The sequence below is a fragment of the Miscanthus floridulus genome, chromosome 19 (genome assembly GCF_019320115.1).
Source record: "Miscanthus floridulus cultivar M001 chromosome 19, ASM1932011v1, whole genome shotgun sequence".
NCBI classification, from domain to species: domain Eukaryota; kingdom Viridiplantae; phylum Streptophyta; class Magnoliopsida; order Poales; family Poaceae; genus Miscanthus; species Miscanthus floridulus.
The window spans coordinates 51,721,840-51,742,271 of NC_089598.1; the positions used below are offsets into that span (position 1 = coordinate 51,721,840).

A 20,432-nucleotide genomic window follows, 5' to 3' on the forward strand; every position below is an offset into this window, starting at 1 on the left:
TAGGTAAATTTATGGAATCACACAACCTCACCTCTTACTTACCAATGCACTTGCTTGTTCTCAAGGACAGTGAGTGTGCTAGTGTAGCAATTCAACGGAAGTGATTGAGAGGTCATAAGGACTACGAGTCGAACGTCCCAGTTTCAAATTTTGGTGGAGCTATAAGTGGCTAATCAAGGGAGGCTACTGTACTGCAACCCAAGTGGTTTGATGTGTTCAAAAGATATGAAGTTGCTGCTATGAAGATTACCACCAACTTGAATATGTAAACTGAAATTTGCAATTAAACAACCCGCAACACATCCCTTACTTTCAATTCTTTTCACTTCTGTTTTTTTGAATCTTTCTTTCTTCTTTCTTCTCTCTTTTTTTCAGAGATTTTTATACTAACAGGGGTGCGGATAACAAATGAAACACAACGCAATATATATGAAGATGGTGACTAGCAACTTGATGAAAAAAACAACACAAAGGTAGTAGTACCGCCAGAAGGCTATAGGATTTTTTATGGCTTTTTCAGTGGACCTTAGGAGATGAACAAAAACAGTAACAAATGGTGGATAAATCAAAGATAAATATGTGGATGATGGTGAGACCTACCATGATAATGAAAGCTTTGATACCAGTTGATAAGGAACATCCTTGAGGGTAGCCCGATCTTCACGACAGTAGGTCGATGAACCAAAGATAACTTGCTGCGAATAGCGGGATAACTAGCTTTATACCTAACAAAGGTTGGATGTCATCAAGCGACGGGGAGAGAGGCACCGAAACCGCGAAGACTTCGACTCGATCTCCGAACGACCATAGAACCACAATCCAAAACTAATTCACGAAAACAATGTAGCCATACTGAAAACCATAGAGCACAAACTAGGGAAACCCAGAGGGATCTCTTTACTGGTCCAAGAAGAACAAGAAAGAACAAAGGTTTGAGTAAGGCACTCGGTAGCTCAGCTGCAATATCATGTAGTTTATCAAATCATCAAAAGTCCCTAATAGCTTAGAGGAAGGGGATATTTATACTAGGAACAACCCTCCTGGTTAGGTGTGAAAACAAAATAGAGTTTCTAAAGATAGGCTATGTGAAAGGTCACCACGAGATGGATCCCCGAAGTGGTCTCGTGTGACTGTTGGCCTTCAGAGCAGTCTCCACTAATCTGGCCATAACTCCTTATTGGAAAGTCCAAATGATGAATGGTTTATTGGATGTGAAACTAGACTCGAAGGGTTTTCCAGCCATGTGCATCATGCATCATGAAACTTGGTAGATTGGTACAGTTTTGCACGGGAAGTTGTACCAATATTTTGCTCTGGGAAGAGTGTTGACCTTCTAAGAAGTCTTCACTAATATACTCATATCTCAACATTGGGAAGTCCAAAGTACTTGGAACTTACGCCATTGGAAACTAGACTTGATAAGCTTTCCAAAATGTCCTCATGGGCCTCCAAAACTTTACGAAATCGAGACTTATGAATGTTTCTTTCAGCTGGTTCGGTCGGCCATCCGCGTCACTTTTTCCTGGGTCCGGTCGTCCGTCCGTGTTACTTTTCTGGCGAAGCTATTTTGGTAGCACCGTGTCTTGATCCTTTGGCCATGTGCCTTCCATGTCTTCATGTGTAAACCTAAGCAATATCAAAATAGAACATTTAGGTAGTATAACATTCTTAGAAGTGTCAAAATTACAATTAGTTAGGAATGAATTCACCTGCTCTTGTAGTTTCTTGGCACGACTTCGTGTAGGTGGCCCATGAATATAATCACTTGTGCTAGATAATGAGCTTTCTTCATGTTTCAACACATGTTGAGCTAGGATGTCCTCATCAGACTTTGACCCCCAAAATCTGCTCCCTTTTGTCTACCAACAAAGCTCAAATCGCCGCCTTGGTTTATGGAGGAAGTTCATCGCCTTTGCCAAGGTTGGGGCTCCCCCTATAGGACCGTCTCAAAAATTTCAAGGCCCTTGGGCACGGAAGCGGTGAGGGCCTAGCAATCTAATTTTTTTAGCGCCTATTTGATATGGCTACGGTTTCGGCTCTGGCTTCGGCATCAGTTTCCTCGGGGAAATCAGAGGAGCCATACCAAACACTTTAGGAGGAGAAGTTGTTTTCTGATGAACAGTAAAGGAGTCAAAGCTATGCGAAAAAGCCCTTAATATGATGATTAAATAGAGTACATAGTACTGCTAAATAACCGTTAAATTGCAGCATATGTTGAAGCGAGTGGAAATAGCCAAATATCGGAATAGGAAGCGACGGTAAGCTAATAGCCTTTAAATTTCCGTTTCAATAGACCAGATACATATACTAAAGCCCCCTTTGGCACGGCTCATCCAAAACGGCTTCACCGGTGAAGCCAAAGCCGGTGAAGTCAGAAAAACTGGCTTTTCTTAGCTTCTAGTTCATTTTAACCCCGGCTTACAAAATGGCTTCACGCTACAGTGCCTCGATTTGCGCAAAATAGATGAAGCCGAAGCCGGCATAAGCCGTGCCAAAGAGGCCCTAAATACTATGTATATACATATACTTATGGGCCCTTTCATGGCATGGGTCCCCAGTTGTCGTAATTATTGTCCACCCTCCAAAGATGGCCTGACCTAGCTGAGTGGTCGCCCTACATAGCCACGCTCTCTAGGCATGTTTGGATAGGACCCTGGATGTGTTGCCTGGGCTTTTGAGCTGCCTGTGACTTGCCTGTGACCCAATAGCAAAACTGTCTGGTCAGGCAAGTCTGTTTTTCATATCTTGTTTGGTTGACGTCCTGGAAGTAGGTAGAGGGACGGGGCAGCATTTGGTTGATGTCTCACATGGCTTCCTGTAGGGTGATTAGGTCCCGGCAAGTTGGATTGGAGCACAGGCAGTCGATTTCCTACGTCTGCTCACATGCAACTGTCACAGGCAACTCGTAGCAGGCAGATTTCTCAGGATGCCACCAAATGAATCACAGGGAGATTACCGGCAGGTGTCCAGTCCAGGCATTTCAGTCTAGATCTTTTATCCAAACATGCCGTGCCCTGGCTAGGCCCCGGCCGACCAGCAGCTAAGCACCCATAGTGCCATCCAGGCTTCCCAGGCCTTAGCCGGCCACCGCACAGCTGCCCCAGGCCCGTGACAGCCAGGCCACGGGCAAGCCCAGGTCCAAGGCGGCCTGGGGAAGGCGCAGGCCGCGCGCACTGCAGCTGTTCTGAAGAACCTACGTGCTTATTACTCGTTGCTGCATGATTTTTCTGACTCTCTGAACCGATTACTAGTAGCAGACTTGTATGCAGACGGTACGTGTACGTCGGTACCTCTGTAGCAAACACTGGCATCCACAGTTCCGTGAAATCGGTTAATTGAAATATGGCCTCTTGCTACAAACTTAATTTCTATCCCCTTTTACTGACCGTAAAAATAAAATCCATTTACATTCCTTGAATGACTATATATCATCAGCAGACTGCCGATCAATTAGCACGTGTTGCCAATCCAAGTGCTGTATCAACTGGTCCGTGGCTGTCTTATGAGGATGATGAGTTAGTGCGCTTGGTTCTCTATTTTACAGTTTGTTCGAATACATATGGTCACTCTAGTTGGTGTGGCTGAATGCTTAATTCACTTAATTTGATTGGCCGAGTACATATGTTTACTCGACTTTACTGGCTAAATACATATGCTACTCAACTTGGTTAACTGTATTCAGCCACAAAGCGCAGGTTGACAGGCCTATGTATGGATATATATACGGGCATATGAATAGATCTTGGCCGAGGTTGAGAAGACTAAAAAATACCCGCTAATCGCAGAAGCTAACTTCATCTTCAAGGACTAGTAGTGTCACTACTGGAATCTCGCATTTTTCTGTGGGTGATAAATTTTTCTGTGCGTTTTTTTCGGTACGCACAGAAAAATTACGATTTTTTCTGTCGGTTTCAAAATATCCCGACAGAAAAATACTAAAACCCACAGAAAAATCGTATAATTTTTCTATGCGTGACAATACACACACGGAAAAATTCAGCACTCACAGAAAAATGCAATTTATTCTGTCAGTTCTTTAAAAACACACGAAAAAATATGTACACGCACAGAAAAATCCTAACCCTAACCCACCGGCCGCCGCACCCCCAAACACCCTCTCACGCACTAGACCGCGCCCCCTCCCTCACTCTCTCCTTTCAACGCGCCCCTCCCTCTGCGACTCAGCGCCGCGCCCCTCCCCGAGCAGCGCCGCCACTCCCTCTCCTCCCTCTCCCTCTTCATCGACGCGGCCGGCGCAGCCCCTCTCCTTCACCCTCGGATCCGGCCAAATCCATGGCAGGCGCGCCCCCGGGCGGCTAGATCCGACGTCACCGGTGGCGCGAGGACGAGGCGGGGCCGCATCCGGATCCGTCGCCGCCGCCGACGACCGAGCAGATCCGCGCCCTCCCCCTTCTTCTCCCCCGCCGGCGCCCCTCCCCTCCCCCTTCTTCACCCGGCCGGATCCGGCCCTCCCTCTCCCGGATCCAGGCGCGCCGTCCCTCTCCCAGGCGTGGCTCTCTCAGCGTGCGGCCCCTCCCAGGCATGGCTCTCTGGGTGCCTCCCCCCAGCGCACCGCCCCTCTCGGACACGGCTCTCCTGGGCGCATCCCTCACGGTGCGCCGCCCCTCCCGAGCATAGCCCTCACGGCGTGCGGGCCCTCCCGAGCATGGTGGATCTGGAGCCCCTTCTCAGCCCGACGTCCAGATCTGCAGCTCCAAGCGCAACCACATCAGGGCAGTTGCAGCTCCGAGTGCAGCCTCCTTCCAGTGGCCGAGGTGAGCCCTTTGCCAATGACAAGCACCCACAACACAAGCCAGGTATGCATGTTCCTTCTCTTCCCTTTTGTGCAAATTTGAGAATGAACCCTAATTTAAGCTATTTGGTTATGTATATTCAGAACAAATCTGATCTAATCCCATGTGTATGCTGTAGGATGTGGATTGAATTTTGTTAATATAACTAGTACTGATTTTTTTACCAGAGCAATACATGTTGAAAAATTTGTACTATCCTATTTTCAGTATTTGACTAATACATTTTTTTTACCAAATACCAACATTTTAAAGCATGTTTTTATCGGCCAGGAATTATAATCCAAGTTGATTTGGTTAACTGAATTGCAAAACTATGTTTTATGACAACTTTCAAAGCTAGGCCGTATTTCAGTCATGCTTCTATAATAGCCACCTAGCTTCTCTAGGATTTTTTTACCTGCAAAGCTAGGCCGTTGTTCAGTAGTCATGCTTCTGCACCCAATACATAGGATTGCCAACGGCCAAATGGAAGGTAATGTACTTAGGTCCTCTACTCCTGAAAGTGTAAAAGATAATGTATTGTGCCTATAATTTTGTACACTTCATTGCAATCCTATGCCTATGAAGCCTGACACTTAGTCTTAGTTTGGTCATTGTCATATAGTTCTTTCCTTATTACAGTTTTGTCTAGTTCCTTTAACCTGATTATAATGCAATATCTATCTGATTTAATTGATGTGCTCCAATGGTTCTTTCCTTTAACCTGATTATAGTGCAATATCTATCTGATTACAGTTTGGTCATTGTCACATAGTTCTTTCCTTATTACAGTTTTGTCTAGTTCCTTTAACCTGATTATAGTGCAATATCTATCTGATTTAATTGATGTGCTCCAATGGTTCTTTCCTTTGACCTAATTATAGTGCAATATCTATCTAATTACAGTTTGGTCATTGTCATATAGTTCTTTCCTTATTACAGTTTTGTCTAGTTCCTTTAACCTGATTATAGTGCAATATCCTTATTATAGATCTGATTACACTCATTTCCAATCCGGTTGATCACATTCTGGATATAGGCTTGTTGTGTGCTCCAATGGTAAGATATCGACTCCATGTAGTTTGAAGTTTTTTAGTGTCAAATTCGTATTGAAGGCTAAGATCACTGTCAAAATTGGCAATTATCCCATCATATTGTTTACACATGTCTTTAGAGCTGCACATGAATCTTAATTCATTGTTTACACATGTCTTTAGGACCATTTTAGTGGTTTGCACAACACTATAGATATGCTTTAGAGTTTCAGGAGTATGCTTATTTCAAGTTCCATACTAATCTGGCTTCGAAAACTGTTTGTAGTGTACATTTCTTGTTAAGTATGCACAACTGTTAGGCTTCACTGATTGATGCAGTCCTTTAATCATCGAACAGATAAGCGAGTGGGGAAAGTAACTTGGGATATTTTGACAGTCTCGTGCCGCGCTGCTCTTCCCTTTCCTAACTATGCCTTGTGACTTTTTTTGTTTTGTACTACTCTTGAGTGGCTGTGATGAATCAAGTTTCCATTAGAGAACTTCTGCACTTTAGCACCTTATGAGCTAGTACTTGGGATATTTTGTTGGGAGAATTCTGTATTTGGCACCGAAACAAATCACTCTTTCGTATTTGGCACTAGAAATTTTGAACTTTCTTATCTAGCATCAACTTGAAAATTTCTTCCGGATATGGCACTTTCGTCCATTTTGGCCATCCAACCGTTTGTTGACTTTGTTGACCATGTCAGTTTTTTTAATAAGTACCAAAATAGCCCTCTTAATTTGGTCGCACACACCTGCTCGGTCCCTTCTTCCCCGTCAGTCTTCTCTTCCTGTGAAAAAAAAACAAAACCGAAGCCGAAGGAGATGAGGACGGGGCGGAGGAGCCGTCGGCCACCGGCGCCCTTCCTTCAGCTAGAGGCGCCGGTCCCTCAGCCGAGGTCTCCCCATGATGGCAGATCGACGAGCGGGTCCAGCAGGGTCGTGGAAGCGGGGCGGGCCGAGCTTCTGGCAGGGGACGCGGCGGTGGGGCGGGCTCACCGGCCGACGTTGGCCCCATCTCGTGGGGCGGGGGGGGGGGGGGCGTGGTACGAGGACATCGCGAGGCGGCTCCGCCGCAAGATCGACGGCATCTGGGCGAGGTACGAGGAGATCGCGTCGGACAGGAAGAAGCTCTGGCTGCGGCCCGACGACGACGCGCCCCGGCCGGCGGCGAGCCCGCTTGTGCCAAGCAGCACGCTTCCCCGTCCCGAGCGTCTCCACGGGCGGCAGCGCGACATCGAGAGGGTCGTCGTGTTGGTACGCGGGGAGCCGGACGACGGGAGGACCTACGCTGTCGTGCCCATCGTCGGGATGGCCGGCGTCGGCAAGAAAGCTCTGATGCAGCACGTCTGTGGCATGGAGGCTATGAAGTCGTGCTTCGAACTGACACACTGGATTTGGGTATCCTATGAGTTTGACGTCGTCAGCGTGACCCGCAAGATCGTCGAGGCGGTCACCAGATCGCGCCCGGAGTGCGGTGAGCTGAGCATGCTTCATGAGCTCATAGTCGAGCACCTTGCGGGGATGAGGTGCTTGATCGTTCTCGACGACGTGTGGGATGACAATCCCAGCCACTGGAACAGCCTGACGGCCCCGCTGAGCCGCTGCGCTCCGGGGAGCGCGGTTGCCGTGACGACGAGGAGCAACAAGGTTACCAGGATGGTGAGCACCAAGGTGTATCATCTCAAATGCTTGTCAGCTAAAGACTGATGGCGTGTATGTCAGCGACGGGCACTGCCGAATAGTGATGCCAACGTCGACCAAGAACTTGTAGAGATCGGTGAGAAGATCGCGAAGAAATGTCAGGGCTTGCCATTGGCGGCAGAGGCAGTTGGTAGTGCCCTGGGTGCTTCAACCAGCTGGAAGCACTGGGATGAAGTCCTGAATAACGACTTGTGGGCTGACAATGAGGTGAAGAATCTGGTACTGCCGGTGCTGAAGGTGAGCTACGACCACCTGTTCATGCCGCTGAAGCGTAGCTTTGCGTTTTGTTCATTGTTTCCAGAGGGCTTAACCACTAATTTCTTCTAGGATAGTCCCAATCGTCATTACCAAATGATGAAATCTTAGGCTCATGTCTTCAATTTCCTTCTCTTGCATTGCTTGAACAGGTAAAGCTCGGACATCAACTCCTTCACAAGAACAGGGCAGCTTTTAGTCAGATGCTCAAAGCCATCAGTTTCCATGACTGCTTCCAGTGCATCAGGAGATTTGAGAAACTCAATGCAAGCCTGCTTGAGACCACGGCAGGAGTGCTGTTCAGCCAACACCAACGTGGTTGCGGCCGTGCCGACGTCTAGGTGCCTGTATAGCTTCTCCTCACAAATTAGCTTGAGCCTCTGCATGTCATACCTGTCCGTCGCTTCCAGCAGATGCTGGGCCATCGCGGCCTCCTCTTGTTCCTCCATCTGTGGCAGCGAGTCAGTGTAGATGAAATGGAGCAGGGCCTTGAACACCTGAGGTAACATGTCATCAATCCGGATGCAGTCCTCTGTGGCTGTGCTCTCCTTCATGGCGCCCCACAGCTCTGCTTTGAAGACTCGCGACCGGGCCGCAAGCAGAAACCTGTGAGCGCTGAATGACTCGCCGGCAACTTGGAAAGTAACGTCGGCAGCGAGCTGGGAGCTCGCGTGTGGGGCCACGACAGCGGCGCCGGTGCATGGTGAGGCGCTGTGGTGCCGGCAGACCTCGCACGGACAGCGGCGAGCGGCACGCGGAGACCGCGATGACCAGCGCGCGGCACTAGCGAGGTTGCGGCAAAGCGAGCTAGGCGCTCCCGTGGGGGCAGCGACACGCCATCGTCCTGCCTCCTTCAGTCGGTAGGGCGGCGATGCGGGGACGTTGCTACGGGGTCTATGCGTCGGGTCGCCAGGGCGATGGCACGGGGCTGCGCAAGAGCTCCGTCAATATCGTCCATACTAAAATACTTGAACTTCCCTATTTGGCGCCGTGGATTTCTGCTGTAAAATAAGGGTATTTATGTCTTTTTATCAGCCACTTGACACCGTTACGGTCCTAAATGGATGGCAGTGCCATTTACGAAAGGAAATTTCAACTTGATGCCAGATAAGAAAGTTTAAATTTTTGAGTGCCAAATACGAAACACTGATTTGTTTCGATGCCAAATAAATAATTCTCTCTATTTTGTTCTGTTTGCTGCTTAACTAGGATGGCTTGTACCAGTACAAGCAACCAATTCTGTGGCCAGTTCAATTCCCATTAGAGAGAGAGAATTAAATTAAGCTCTAGGTGAAATTAAGTTGCAGTTGTCATGCTGATAATGGGTAAATCTGAGCCATTTCTCGAGTTCTTTTGCTCTTATTCTTTTGCTCCGGTGAAACTTAGGTAATACTTTCTTTGGCTGCTCATGTTACCAGATTTGGCACCCCATCCATCTGCTTTCCAGTCCTTGTTACTAGAATCAGCTGTCTCTTTCCATTGAGCAGTACCTTGTGAGTTCTCAGCAGGCACAGCATTCCATCTTATCTTTCTCACCCCAACTAGATCCTGCATTAGACTTGGCATTTGGTCTTCCAATTCCATCTCCAGCATTCCAAGCAAAGCCTCCCCAAGTCACGCTCGCCTCCCGTGCTCACCTTTGCCCTCGTCGTCCTGGTAATTCTAGCTCTCTGTCTGTTACCCGACTGCTACTGCTGTTAGTTGTAATTTTCCGGATGCTGATGGTGTTATGTGCTCATATTTGCAGGGTGTCATCATTCTCATGTCTGGTTGTTCCTAGTGCTTTGCTGCTGTCTTCAGGTATTCTCACTTAGTCTTAGTTTGCAATGATCCGTACAATTTGACTGACAAATATACTGATGGCTGGCTGTCTTTAGGTATTCTCATTTGAACTAGTTTTTTTATAATTATTTTTATTTATTCTTGATGTTGACAATAGGCATATTTCTTATTTCATCTCCAAAATGATGTGCCTCTGATTTTCTAATTAGAGTTAGTGGAGAAAAATATTAGGTCTTTCAGTTTTGTTGATGAAACCAAATATTAGCTAGTATCATCTAAGCTATAAGATCTTACTGAAATTAACTAGTTCATAAACTTACTGAAATTTGTGGACTAGTGTCTAAACACTATCTTGAGTTATGGTTAATTCAGTTCAATGTCTATTAGAAATTAGTTTTCTCTTCACCTCTAAATATTTTTTCCTATTCAAAAGATTACTCTAATTAATGAAAAATGGTCTTTTGTAGGAGGCTTTGGAAATTTCTTAGTTTGAGAACAGATTGTAGATATGTTGATCAGTAGCCGTGCTTTGTTAATATGGTTTCAATAACATTGTGTTTTGTAACTGTATAATGACATTGAAACATTGAGTGCATTGTTATGAACAACAATGATATGTAACAACTTTCATGCTGATTATATGTATCGAGATTGCTGAATGTAACATGTTGATGCATGGCTAAATGATACTATTCATGTATGATGAAATATGATGATAGTCATTAGTTATGAGCCGTGCTTGTAGACTTCATTACTGTATGTATTTTTCTATGAGGCTAGCTACACAGAAATATTATTTTTAATCTGGGCGAAATGAATTTTTCTGTGAGTTCACTAGACCGACAGAAAAAAAACATGTGTTTTTCTGTGCGTTTATTTCTTTTTTTCTGTGTGGACTAACACACAGAAAAATTAGTTTTAATCTGGGTGAACACAATTTTTCTGTGCGTGTGAGACCCACAGAAAAATTATTTCTGACGGTGAACCCACAGAAAAAGTCGATTTTTCTGTCATTCTATTTCTGTGGGTTATTTTCTGACGGTATTCGAATTTTTCTGTGGGTTTTCGCACACACAGAAAAAAGAGAGATTCCAGTAGTGTGTGCCCTGTGCCCACCTTAATTAGTGGATCTGTGGGGACTGAATGACTGATAGTAGTATAGGAAGACTATAAGAGGAGAAGATATGATATGATTGGCTGGCCACCATAACGAACAAAAGCCGGCATGGGCGTATTTATCAGGCCCAGCAGTAAGACAGAGATCAATGTGTAGGTCACATATGTGTGGTACTACTAGAATATAGCTATAGAGACTTTAGAGCGAGCACGCATTCTCCTGGTGAGCCGTCGCACTTCACATATGCTGTAGCATGATAGCTGCATGTGTTGGCCTTGGTGGTGTTGTGGAAGAAGAAGTGCACATGAAGTCATCTCCTGTCTTTGTCAACTGGCCCCTCTGGCCCTTCTCTCTCTCGACCACCTCGTTTTCTTGTAGTAGTGCCATGCTTAACTGTCGGCATCATTTAGCCACCACTCCATGGACCATGGATATGGCCATGCCACTTTGTCATGTAGCCATAATGCCATATATATACTATATAAACGGTAGCTAGCTAGCTCAGTGTATCCATTCCTCTCGAGCAGCTTGTTGGTTTGCTTCGCAGAGGCAGCATAGGCATGCTCATTTCACAGGGGATGCGTACTCGGCGCGTGCCTGCCATGGGCTGCGCGGGTGTGCTTTTCTTGGCGTTCATTGTGTTGGTGGCGGTGCCCATGCCTGCAGGTGGAGCCTTGCCCGAAGCAGCAGGGCCCGTGGCTCAGGTGCAGAGCGTAGATGCGGCAAACCACAAAGGCAGCTACAATGCCAGCAGCGTCACCGGCCGGAAGGATGGAGGCGGTGGCGGTGGAGGAGGATGGGGCAGCAGCGGGGCACCTCGTGGAGCTATGGGTGGGGATGGGGCTGGGGCACTGATGGCGGCGGCGGCGGTGGAGGTGGTGGTGGCGGAGGAGGGAGAGGTGGTGGTGGTGGTGGTAGTCGTGGCGGCAGCGGCGGGCGGCGGTGGGACAAGGGCAGAGCAGCACGGACACGACGGCCGTGGGACGACGGCATCGCGCGGCGGAAGGATGGCGCGTCGGCACCGGCCGAGCTACAGCTCGACCCTGTACCGCGTTGGGGAGTACGCGCGGTGCACGGCGCCCGCGCGGTGCAGTGGCATGCGGCTGCTGTGCCCGATGCACTGCGACGGACCCTGCTTCTACGACTGCGACGCCAACTGCAAGGCGCACTGCCGCTTCTAGCCGGCCACACCAGCGGCATGTCAGTCAACTCGGATCAGCCGATCAGGCCAACCCAAAGGCAGCTCTGCTCCGGGCGGCATCTAGTCGCTCTCTGCTCCGGCCGGCGCCACAAACATTGCCGCCGCTTTCTTTGTCATTGCTCGGCTTTGCTGCTTGCTTGGTGAGATGCTGTTTTGAGCTTTTCTTTTCTTTTAATTGCCTTCGTGATTTCTTGTCTGATTCACAGTTATTAGGACCGGACCGGACATCAAACCGGTGAGGCTGTCGGTTCACTGGTTCACTGGTCCAACCGTTAGGAACCGGTTGAACCGCCGGTTCAATTGTTTTGGACCGGATGAATTGGACCGCCCACAAATACTTTGAACCGGTACAACATAATGATATACAACATATAATTAGCAATATATAGTTGGTCACATATATACCGATAAGATGATAAAAACACAATTATATAACCAACTTCCAACAAATCTAGCCACAAGTCCACAAATTTTTTGGTATTATAGAGTTTTTTTTATAGGATATGCCAAAATATACCCATAGAAACATAGTATATGGAACACTTATTAATTAGTACAAAAAAGATCTAATAGTAATTCAAATATTCATTACTATAAAACAATCTCAAATGCTAAAATAGAGTTTACCATTGTAAAGAGCTCGTTGAGATAGTCAAAATGGATATATCATTTGTTTAATTTAGAGATCATATAAAAAAGTTATGAAAATTTGAAATTCAAAAGGCAACACACATAAGCTGACGTTAGCAACACAAAAGTCAACAGCACATGCAGAGGCAAGGTATGCGCACTGTACAGGCTCCAAGCGCACACAGCGGCAGCAGCACTCATGCGGGCCCAGTGGCAGCTGCACAGGCGGGCATCAGGAGGCGACGCAAGGGAGCACACACGCCACCAATCCAGAGCCGGACGGTTTGACATGCAACCGGCCGGTTCACCGATTCTTTAAAAAACCGGCCGGTTCAACCGGTTTTTAGCGGTCTGATTGCATGAATGGTCTTTTAAGTGAACCGAACCGGTATAGTCTCTGGTTCGGTCTTTTACCGGTCCTGACCGCCGGTCCGGTCCGGTCCAAATAACTAGGGTCTGATTGCTACCAGTACCAGCTGCCACAGTCTCAGGCCTTCTTCCAACTAAGTGATGATTTTCTACCTAGCAGCGTGACCATCTTTGAGTTCTTTGGAGTTTGGACACTGATAAGTATGCAGTTTTCTTGTGAGTAGTTTGCTTCTGGCCAACTCTTTTTTTCTTTAACGGAAGGCCTAGCGTCCGACATCCGCATACGATGTCACGTCCGGACACGGTTTCCACACCTGTGTCCTGTATCCGGCCCAGCACAGGGAAACCCATGTTCGCATCCCGCCCAACGCCCCGCATCTGCATCCCGCCCAGTGCCAGTGCCCTGTGTCCGTCGCAGGACCCACGTCCCCATGCTCACCCTGGTGCCCCGCACGGGGAAATCCACATGGGTTGACCCATGACTATGCCCCAGCAGCAGCGATAGGTAGCTTGCGGCTGGCCGCTGTCCATCAGCCATCGACGTTGTATAACATCTCGATTTACTTTTGAAACAGTCAAATAAAACATTTGTAACATACGTCTGAAAGAGATGAAATACTTAAAGCATACACTTAGAAAGGGAAAAATATTCTTGGACATGGACACACCCTAGCCGCAGGGCCCGTACTACTTCTTTTCTCGTATAGTTTGCTCAAGTCGAATAGCATTCTGAGCGAAGTTTGTAAGCTGGAAGAATAAATAAGGCCCACTAAAGAAAAGCCCACTTAATAATAAAATCAATACCTGGGACTAGGAAGATTAGCGCCCGTAATCCCATCCTCAAGCTCACGTCCCCGACACAGCTGTACGCCGAAGCGCCGCTACGGCCCGTGCGCCGGGAACCCTAGCGCCGCTCAAGCCCGGCGCCCCGGCGGAGTCGGCCCACCTTCCGCCGTCCACCTAGGTGCTGACGCCCACTCGCCCAGCGCAAGCAGTGCCCAGGCCCCCAGCCTCCGCCGGCCGCTCGTAGGCCCCAGGTGCCTTGTCTGCAACGGAACGGCAGCACATCAGCGCGGCGGCGTGTTGGTTCCCTACCTACCTACCTCGAAGGCGAGGTCGCGACGACCGGCGGCGGTGGTTCCGCATGGCGGCGAGAGCTGGCTGCTATGGCTGCGCACGGAGGCGAGGATTGGCCGCGGCGTGACGCACGGAGTCAACGATCGATGGCGGGTGCGCACGGAGGCTTCAAGATGAAGCCCGCGCTCATCGCCCTCATCAGCGCTCGCCACCCCTCGTCAGTGCTTTTCCGATTCTTTTCCCTAATTATTTTTTACATCTCTCATATGTGTAGGTACTTGTTAATTGTTGTTATTATGCAGTTGCTTATTCAATATTTGTATGTCATGGTTTCAATTTTTTAGTGTTGGTCATGGCCGAAGTTACGACGAAATTTAATTTAATAAATTGATTTTATAGTCCTTAGATTTCATGGGGGTAGGGGGATGATATGAGGTTTGATCCTTTCACTTTCTAAATGGTGGAGGTGGAAACTTTCCTCTAGCCTAGATACTGACTTGTGAACACGGTATTTTTGTTGACACAAATCCTATTTAACATGTGAACACGGTATTTTTAAACCAAAATCTATAATTTTGGTCACCTCAAAAACACCATATTTTGTGAATTCTGGCTGAAATTTCGCCGTAAGTTTGAACCCTGAGACATGCACAATTGGGTTAAGGGCAGTTTTGCCAAGGCCCATTCGCCTGTAGCTAACATCATGTTCCTAGTGCCTCTGATGCTGTATTATGCGCTAACATTGTACAATTACAAGGAACCATTTTAAACTCAAGTATAATAATAATGTGGTGAACATGTACTGAACATTAGACAAAATGATGTTATGTGAACTACAATTATCCAACGTGGTTGCAGCCGTGAATCTTGTTTGTCTTGAGGTGGAGTTGCCTCGTCAGTTTAGGCTCTCCAGATCAGAGCCATAGCCATCCGATCCCAAAGTCAGCAGAATAAAAAGCAAACATGGTAAATGGATACTAGCAGTCACACCAACACACACGTTTGGAGATGGCACTTGTCAGGATCAAAGTCATGTGTTACTTACATATCGTTACAACCATAATCACATGCTAATTAAGTCATCGTGCGAGACTACAACACAGATCTATCCTGTGGTTCTTGGCATGCAACATGTTCTTAGGCCGTTAGCTGTGCTTGATAAAATTTACTGGACTTATGCAGGTGTTCCTATGGCTTCCTCTGGTATGAACTACACCTAGGACATATGCAAATGTTGAGAAATGTTGGGAGGAGTGCGGATTCCTCAGATATGAACTACGCTGAGGACATATGCAAATGTTGGGAGGAGTGTGTGCGATGGAGCAAGAGATGTCATACGTTTATATAGCATGCGAAGCTAAAGGAGTAGTGAGTGTACCCACTATTGTTAGGTGCAACAACCTCATTTATGAATATGGAAGTACAAATGTCCATTGGCACCAGATGGATGGTCCTCGAAGTGCCCACTTGTTTGTTTTTCATTCGTGGTAAGAAATGCCCACTTGTTTTTATCTGTGGTAAGAAGTGCCCACTTGTTTTTCGTCTGTTGATGGTAAAGGCCCTGTTCACTTGAGATTATCAGCTAGAATCAACCCTACTTTTCAGCTATAGAAATAGTGTTTTCTCTCGTAAGAAATCAGCCCTACAAATCAGTCGCAGTAGGACCAAAATCTTGTATTCAATGGACATATGCATTGAATGTGTCCGCCTACTTCTAATTTACTACCAATGAGTGACATGAATGATCGCACTCAGCAAGTGCATGCATGCTTGTCCGATTTTTGTGCTTCATTGAATGTGTCCACTTGCGTCATCTATCCATGGCCGTGGTTGAATGCATGACTGGATGCCGGTTATGAGGTATTTCATCAAGGCTGTAGAATTTCTATTTAATGCACCAACTAAATAAAACATTATGTGAACACTTTGGGTGGCCGCCTAGGCGGCGTGGCCTCATATCTCCAATATACAATGCGCATTAGTTCCCTGCAGTCTTCGAGGTGCATTACAATTACAATATTCAGGCGTGCACATCAGCCGCCCCAGATACAGACAGATCTCTCTCCATGATCCTCGCAACTACTCGCACCACTCACCACCTTCACAGCATCCCGCCACCGGGTCCGGGCCACCGCAGGAGACTCCTCTCCACAGCACACGCCGCCGGGAGGCGAGATGATGCCACCACGGAGGCAGCAGGAGAGGGCACGTCGTCGCCGTCGTCGGAAAAGCCTGAGAGTGGCTAAGCCTGCCGCGACAGCTCCGGCTCCGGCTCCGGCGGCGTTTTCGTTGCCCAAGGACTTCAGCCATACTCTGTTCCACTCCGAGTGCCTGGAGGTGCTGGGCCTGGTGGACCTCGAGTGGGTGACGATGAAGGCGTCCGTGGTGCTCCCGGTGCTTGTGGTGCTGGCGGTCCTGTACCTGACGGACGTGGCCAAGGGTGTTGTTGACTGGACGCATCATCACCTGGAGGGCGAGGACGTGGGGGACTAGTTAGAGGGACGCCCTCCCAGGCACAGCTCTCTCCGTTGTAGCGATGCAGGCATGCAGCAGGTGAATTTGCTGGTGTAAACAATTAGCTTTAGGCTTCGGCACTGCTGATATTGTTTCCCTTTCTATTCTTTCCCATTTGTAAAAAACTGTACATAAACTTAGGGCCTCTTTGGCACGGCTTATGCCGGCTTCGGCTTCATCTATTTTACGCAAATCGAGGTACTGTAGCGTGAAGCCGTTTTGTAAGCCGGGGTTAAAATGAACTAGAAGCCGGAAAAAACCAGTTTTTCTGGCTTCACCGGCTTTGGCTTCACCGGTAAAGCCGTTTTGGATGAGCCGTGCCAAAGGGGCTTTACTTAGGCCTCGTTCGGTTACGGTTCCTGCTCTTGAACTGTTCCTGGCCAGGATGAAGTGGATCCGCTTCCTCCACTCATTCCTGATCTGATTCAAAACTTGTCCTGATTTATTCCTGGTCTGATTCAAAGTTATGTTCGGCTGGACAGGTTCACAGGAACCGAACCATTCCTGGTCTGATTACTATACCCTGTTCGGCATGACTTATTGCTGCTGCAGCTGATTTGTCGGGTTGATTTGCTGTGACAGAAAAATATTGTTCTATGACTAAAAAATTAGGTCTAATTCTGGCTGATAAGCTCAAGTGAACAGGGCCGTACGTAGAAGGAAAATAGGAAAAAAACTGCTACTTGCAGCTGCTAGTGCACCTGCTGTCACAGGACAAGTTCGCTACTTCACATGAAAATAGGAAACAAAACCTCACGAGCTCACGGTTGCAAGATTACATAGCACTGAAAATTTACATGAGAATAACATAGATGTCTAAAAAAAATTCAAATTACCATGCAAAGCAAACCCAACAGAATATCCAGATCCAAAACAAACATGAAGGCTGTTGAACATAAATAATAAGTTGTAAGTCTCATTTAACCAGGGTATATTGATGCCCATGGCATAAGATAAGCTTCTAAAACATGGAGAGTCAGCTATAAGTCACATGGAAGAACGTGCACCCTTCAGAACTCTCCCCATATACAGTCTATTGAAGAATCTATATGGTCCATACCACTGACCACCTAATAAACAAAAATCAAGGTACTGAAGCTTTGAAAGGAGTCTTCTACTTGTTGCATCTAGTAGTAATCTCTTGTTTCCATAAGATCATATTCGGCACAAATCTTAGATTAAATAGGTATAAAATGAAAGGGTTCTACGCAACAACTTGATAAACGTTCTGGGCAAACGAACCAAGCAAATTTATCCTTGTACTACCTCAGTATCCTTAAGTTCTCCAAAACCTGAAACATGAACATTGCACATGCAAGTGTTAATGAGCATGAAAAACTGAACCAAAGAGCCAAAAACTGAACTCTTCAGTTGGTTTACTGAACCAAATAATCTATTTACTTAGAAGTGACTAGATCAGTACTGAGAAGTATACGATGCATACTCCCTCCGTCCCAAAATAAGTGTACTTCTAGAGTGTAGGTAAAGAGATCAAGGTTAGTGAGAAATTACAAATATGCCCCTATAAAGATATAATCATTACACCTTGAAAAAAAGAGAAAGTAGAAAAAGATAAGTGAAGTTAGTTTGTTTTATATGTAGAGGTGCACTTATTTTGGAAAAAAATTTATACTCCAGAAGTACAATTATTATTGGACGGAGGGAGCAGTTAATAAGGCATTAGATTCTATATATGAATAGAAGAAAATAAAAGCCATAGCCTTGTTATTAAGGATGGCAGCCAAGGCCTATTAATAGATGCATCTTAAGGTACTTAGAAGTGACTAGCTCTACTAATGCAAATTTGCAAATATGTTGAGACAGATAAGGCCTATGACTGTCAAGTCCAGTTTTCCAAAGAAAACCAAGCTCGCCATATGTGTGCCCAGGAAGTTCACACATATAACAACATAATAGAAAATATCAGAAACAATGTTATTAAATAAAGTATACATAGCTATATTAACACTTACATCAGAGTATCGTAGAACGGTAACTAATCTTTAAGCTCCATTCTCCACAGGAACGACTGACTGGGGTAACGTATGCCAAGCACTTCAATATCCTAGGAACTCCTTCATTGTCTTCATCAATCTTCTGAGCATCTTTTCTATAGTATTGGGGTGTGGAGAAATACCAAGGGTGAGCACATGTCGTACTCAACAAATATAACATGGGGTTTATGAGGCTCAAAAGTTTGACACTGGTTTACTGCAATTAGCTTTTAATGAGTCACAGTTTTAAGCGATTGAGTAGCAACAAGTTTATCACAAGCCCACATAAACACATGATCAGGTAAACATGAATAGTAATGAATAGCATAAACAATTAACCATTAATGATTATCTATTCCATAAATGTTCTAAGACCGCTCGTGACCATCAGCACGGTAGATATATCAGTTTTACACTCTGCAGAGGTTGTACACTTTCACCATGAGCCATGATTTACCCTTTCGCTCGAGGTGATCAGCCTCTTGACCCACTACCAAGGAAGGTCGGCAGGGTTCACTATAAAGCCTTTCAAAAGCTCGTCTATCAAGTTAGGGCCGCTAGGTTTCTATGGCATGCAAATATAGAGCTCCCTTTTCCTAAGGCAGATTCCGTGCAGGCTATACACTTAAGAATAGAGGCCGCACTACACCCAACCTAGAACACACCCCTCTTGTACCATAAAGGTAACCACTAACAAGCTAGAAAAGATTCTCATACTTGATTAAAGTCAGAGCCATGTAACACTCATGGTTGTACTGTAAGCCCTGGTGGACCACTTACAGATAAGTCCTTAGGAGAGGAATCTAGAGCATCACAAAAACTATGCTCTAGCCCCCTTGTTCCTTGTTGCTAAAAAGCATCTTTTAGTGTTTATTGCATATTCTATTAGTCAAGTTATAAGATCATGGTCTTTAATTGAGCGCTAGCATTATACTACCCAATGCATAAACCCATAGGTGACAAGGCACAAGTACAAAGCTAGGAAATCCTTAGTGGTAAACAAGGTAGACATATGTAGTATGATTTGAATGATTAATAGTGAATAGGACAATAAGGATGATGCCATGCTATATTTGCCTTAACACTTGCTCATACTTCCTCATACTTTGCTTCTGGTCATCACCTTCTAATCTTCAGCGCTCACAAGCAGTTCTCGTTCGACTCATAGCAAGCACCACGCATAAGCAAACATATAAGCAACAAATAAAAGTATCTAAGAACAGTACACCACACAAGATAAAACAACGTACTAAAGGAAAGGGCTCGTAGGTACGGTCCGAGATCACAAAACATCAAAAACAGGTCTACGATTAAAAACAAACAAGTACCAGAGTTTTATATTATAAATAAAAGATAAAAGAAAAGACTATCCACATGTTTTATTTTTAATTGAACAAAATCATGTGAAGGATATTAACATAGTCAAATTATATTTTTAATTAAAATACCGAGTTTAATCTAGTCATATATTATTTATAAATGTTTAGATAATCATCTATAAGAAAATATATTTCTTTTATAAAAAGAAGGTAAACAAGTGAGCATCTAAACTAGTTTTATGTTTGAAACATGTTTAGACTAAGCAGATTACAAATTAAAAACATATTAATGTTGTAATTAATCAAGTTAACATTTGACATATAAAAGGCGGACATTTAAACTTGTATTGCTTTTAATTCGAAAGCCAATTGCATGCAAATATTGATTAAATTAAATATGTTATTTATAAAATTTACAAACATACCACACGATCAACGCCAATAACACATAAATTATGTCACTATGACCTCAACGTAACTTGAAAGAATTTGGCCCCGTTCGCTTCGCTGAAAAAATAAACCAAAACACTGTTTCGGCTGATTTGTTGGGAGAGAAAAACACTATTTTGACTGAAAAAACAAACTGAAAAAGACGGATTATAAGAGAAGCGAACATGGCCTTTAAGATGATGAAACAGCA

At 45.6% G+C, this 20,432-nt stretch overlaps 1 protein-coding gene and 2 pseudogenes across 1 annotated transcript; 2 read left to right on the forward strand and 1 right to left on the reverse strand.

Moving 5' to 3' along the window:
- Positions 1-6,655: 6,655 nt before the first annotated feature.
- On the forward strand, positions 6,656-7,861 carry LOC136526027 (putative disease resistance RPP13-like protein 1; annotated as a pseudogene).
- Positions 7,862-7,902: 41 nt separating this feature from the next.
- Positions 7,903-8,343, reverse strand: LOC136526028 (BTB/POZ and MATH domain-containing protein 1-like). Its single transcript, XM_066518821.1, has one exon. The coding sequence runs from the start codon at positions 8,341-8,343 to the stop codon at positions 7,903-7,905; it is 441 nt and encodes a 146-aa protein (XP_066374918.1).
- A 7,688-nt stretch (positions 8,344-16,031) lies between these two features.
- On the forward strand, positions 16,032-16,458 carry LOC136527386 (uncharacterized; annotated as a pseudogene).
- The last annotated feature ends 3,974 nt before the right edge of the window (positions 16,459-20,432 follow it).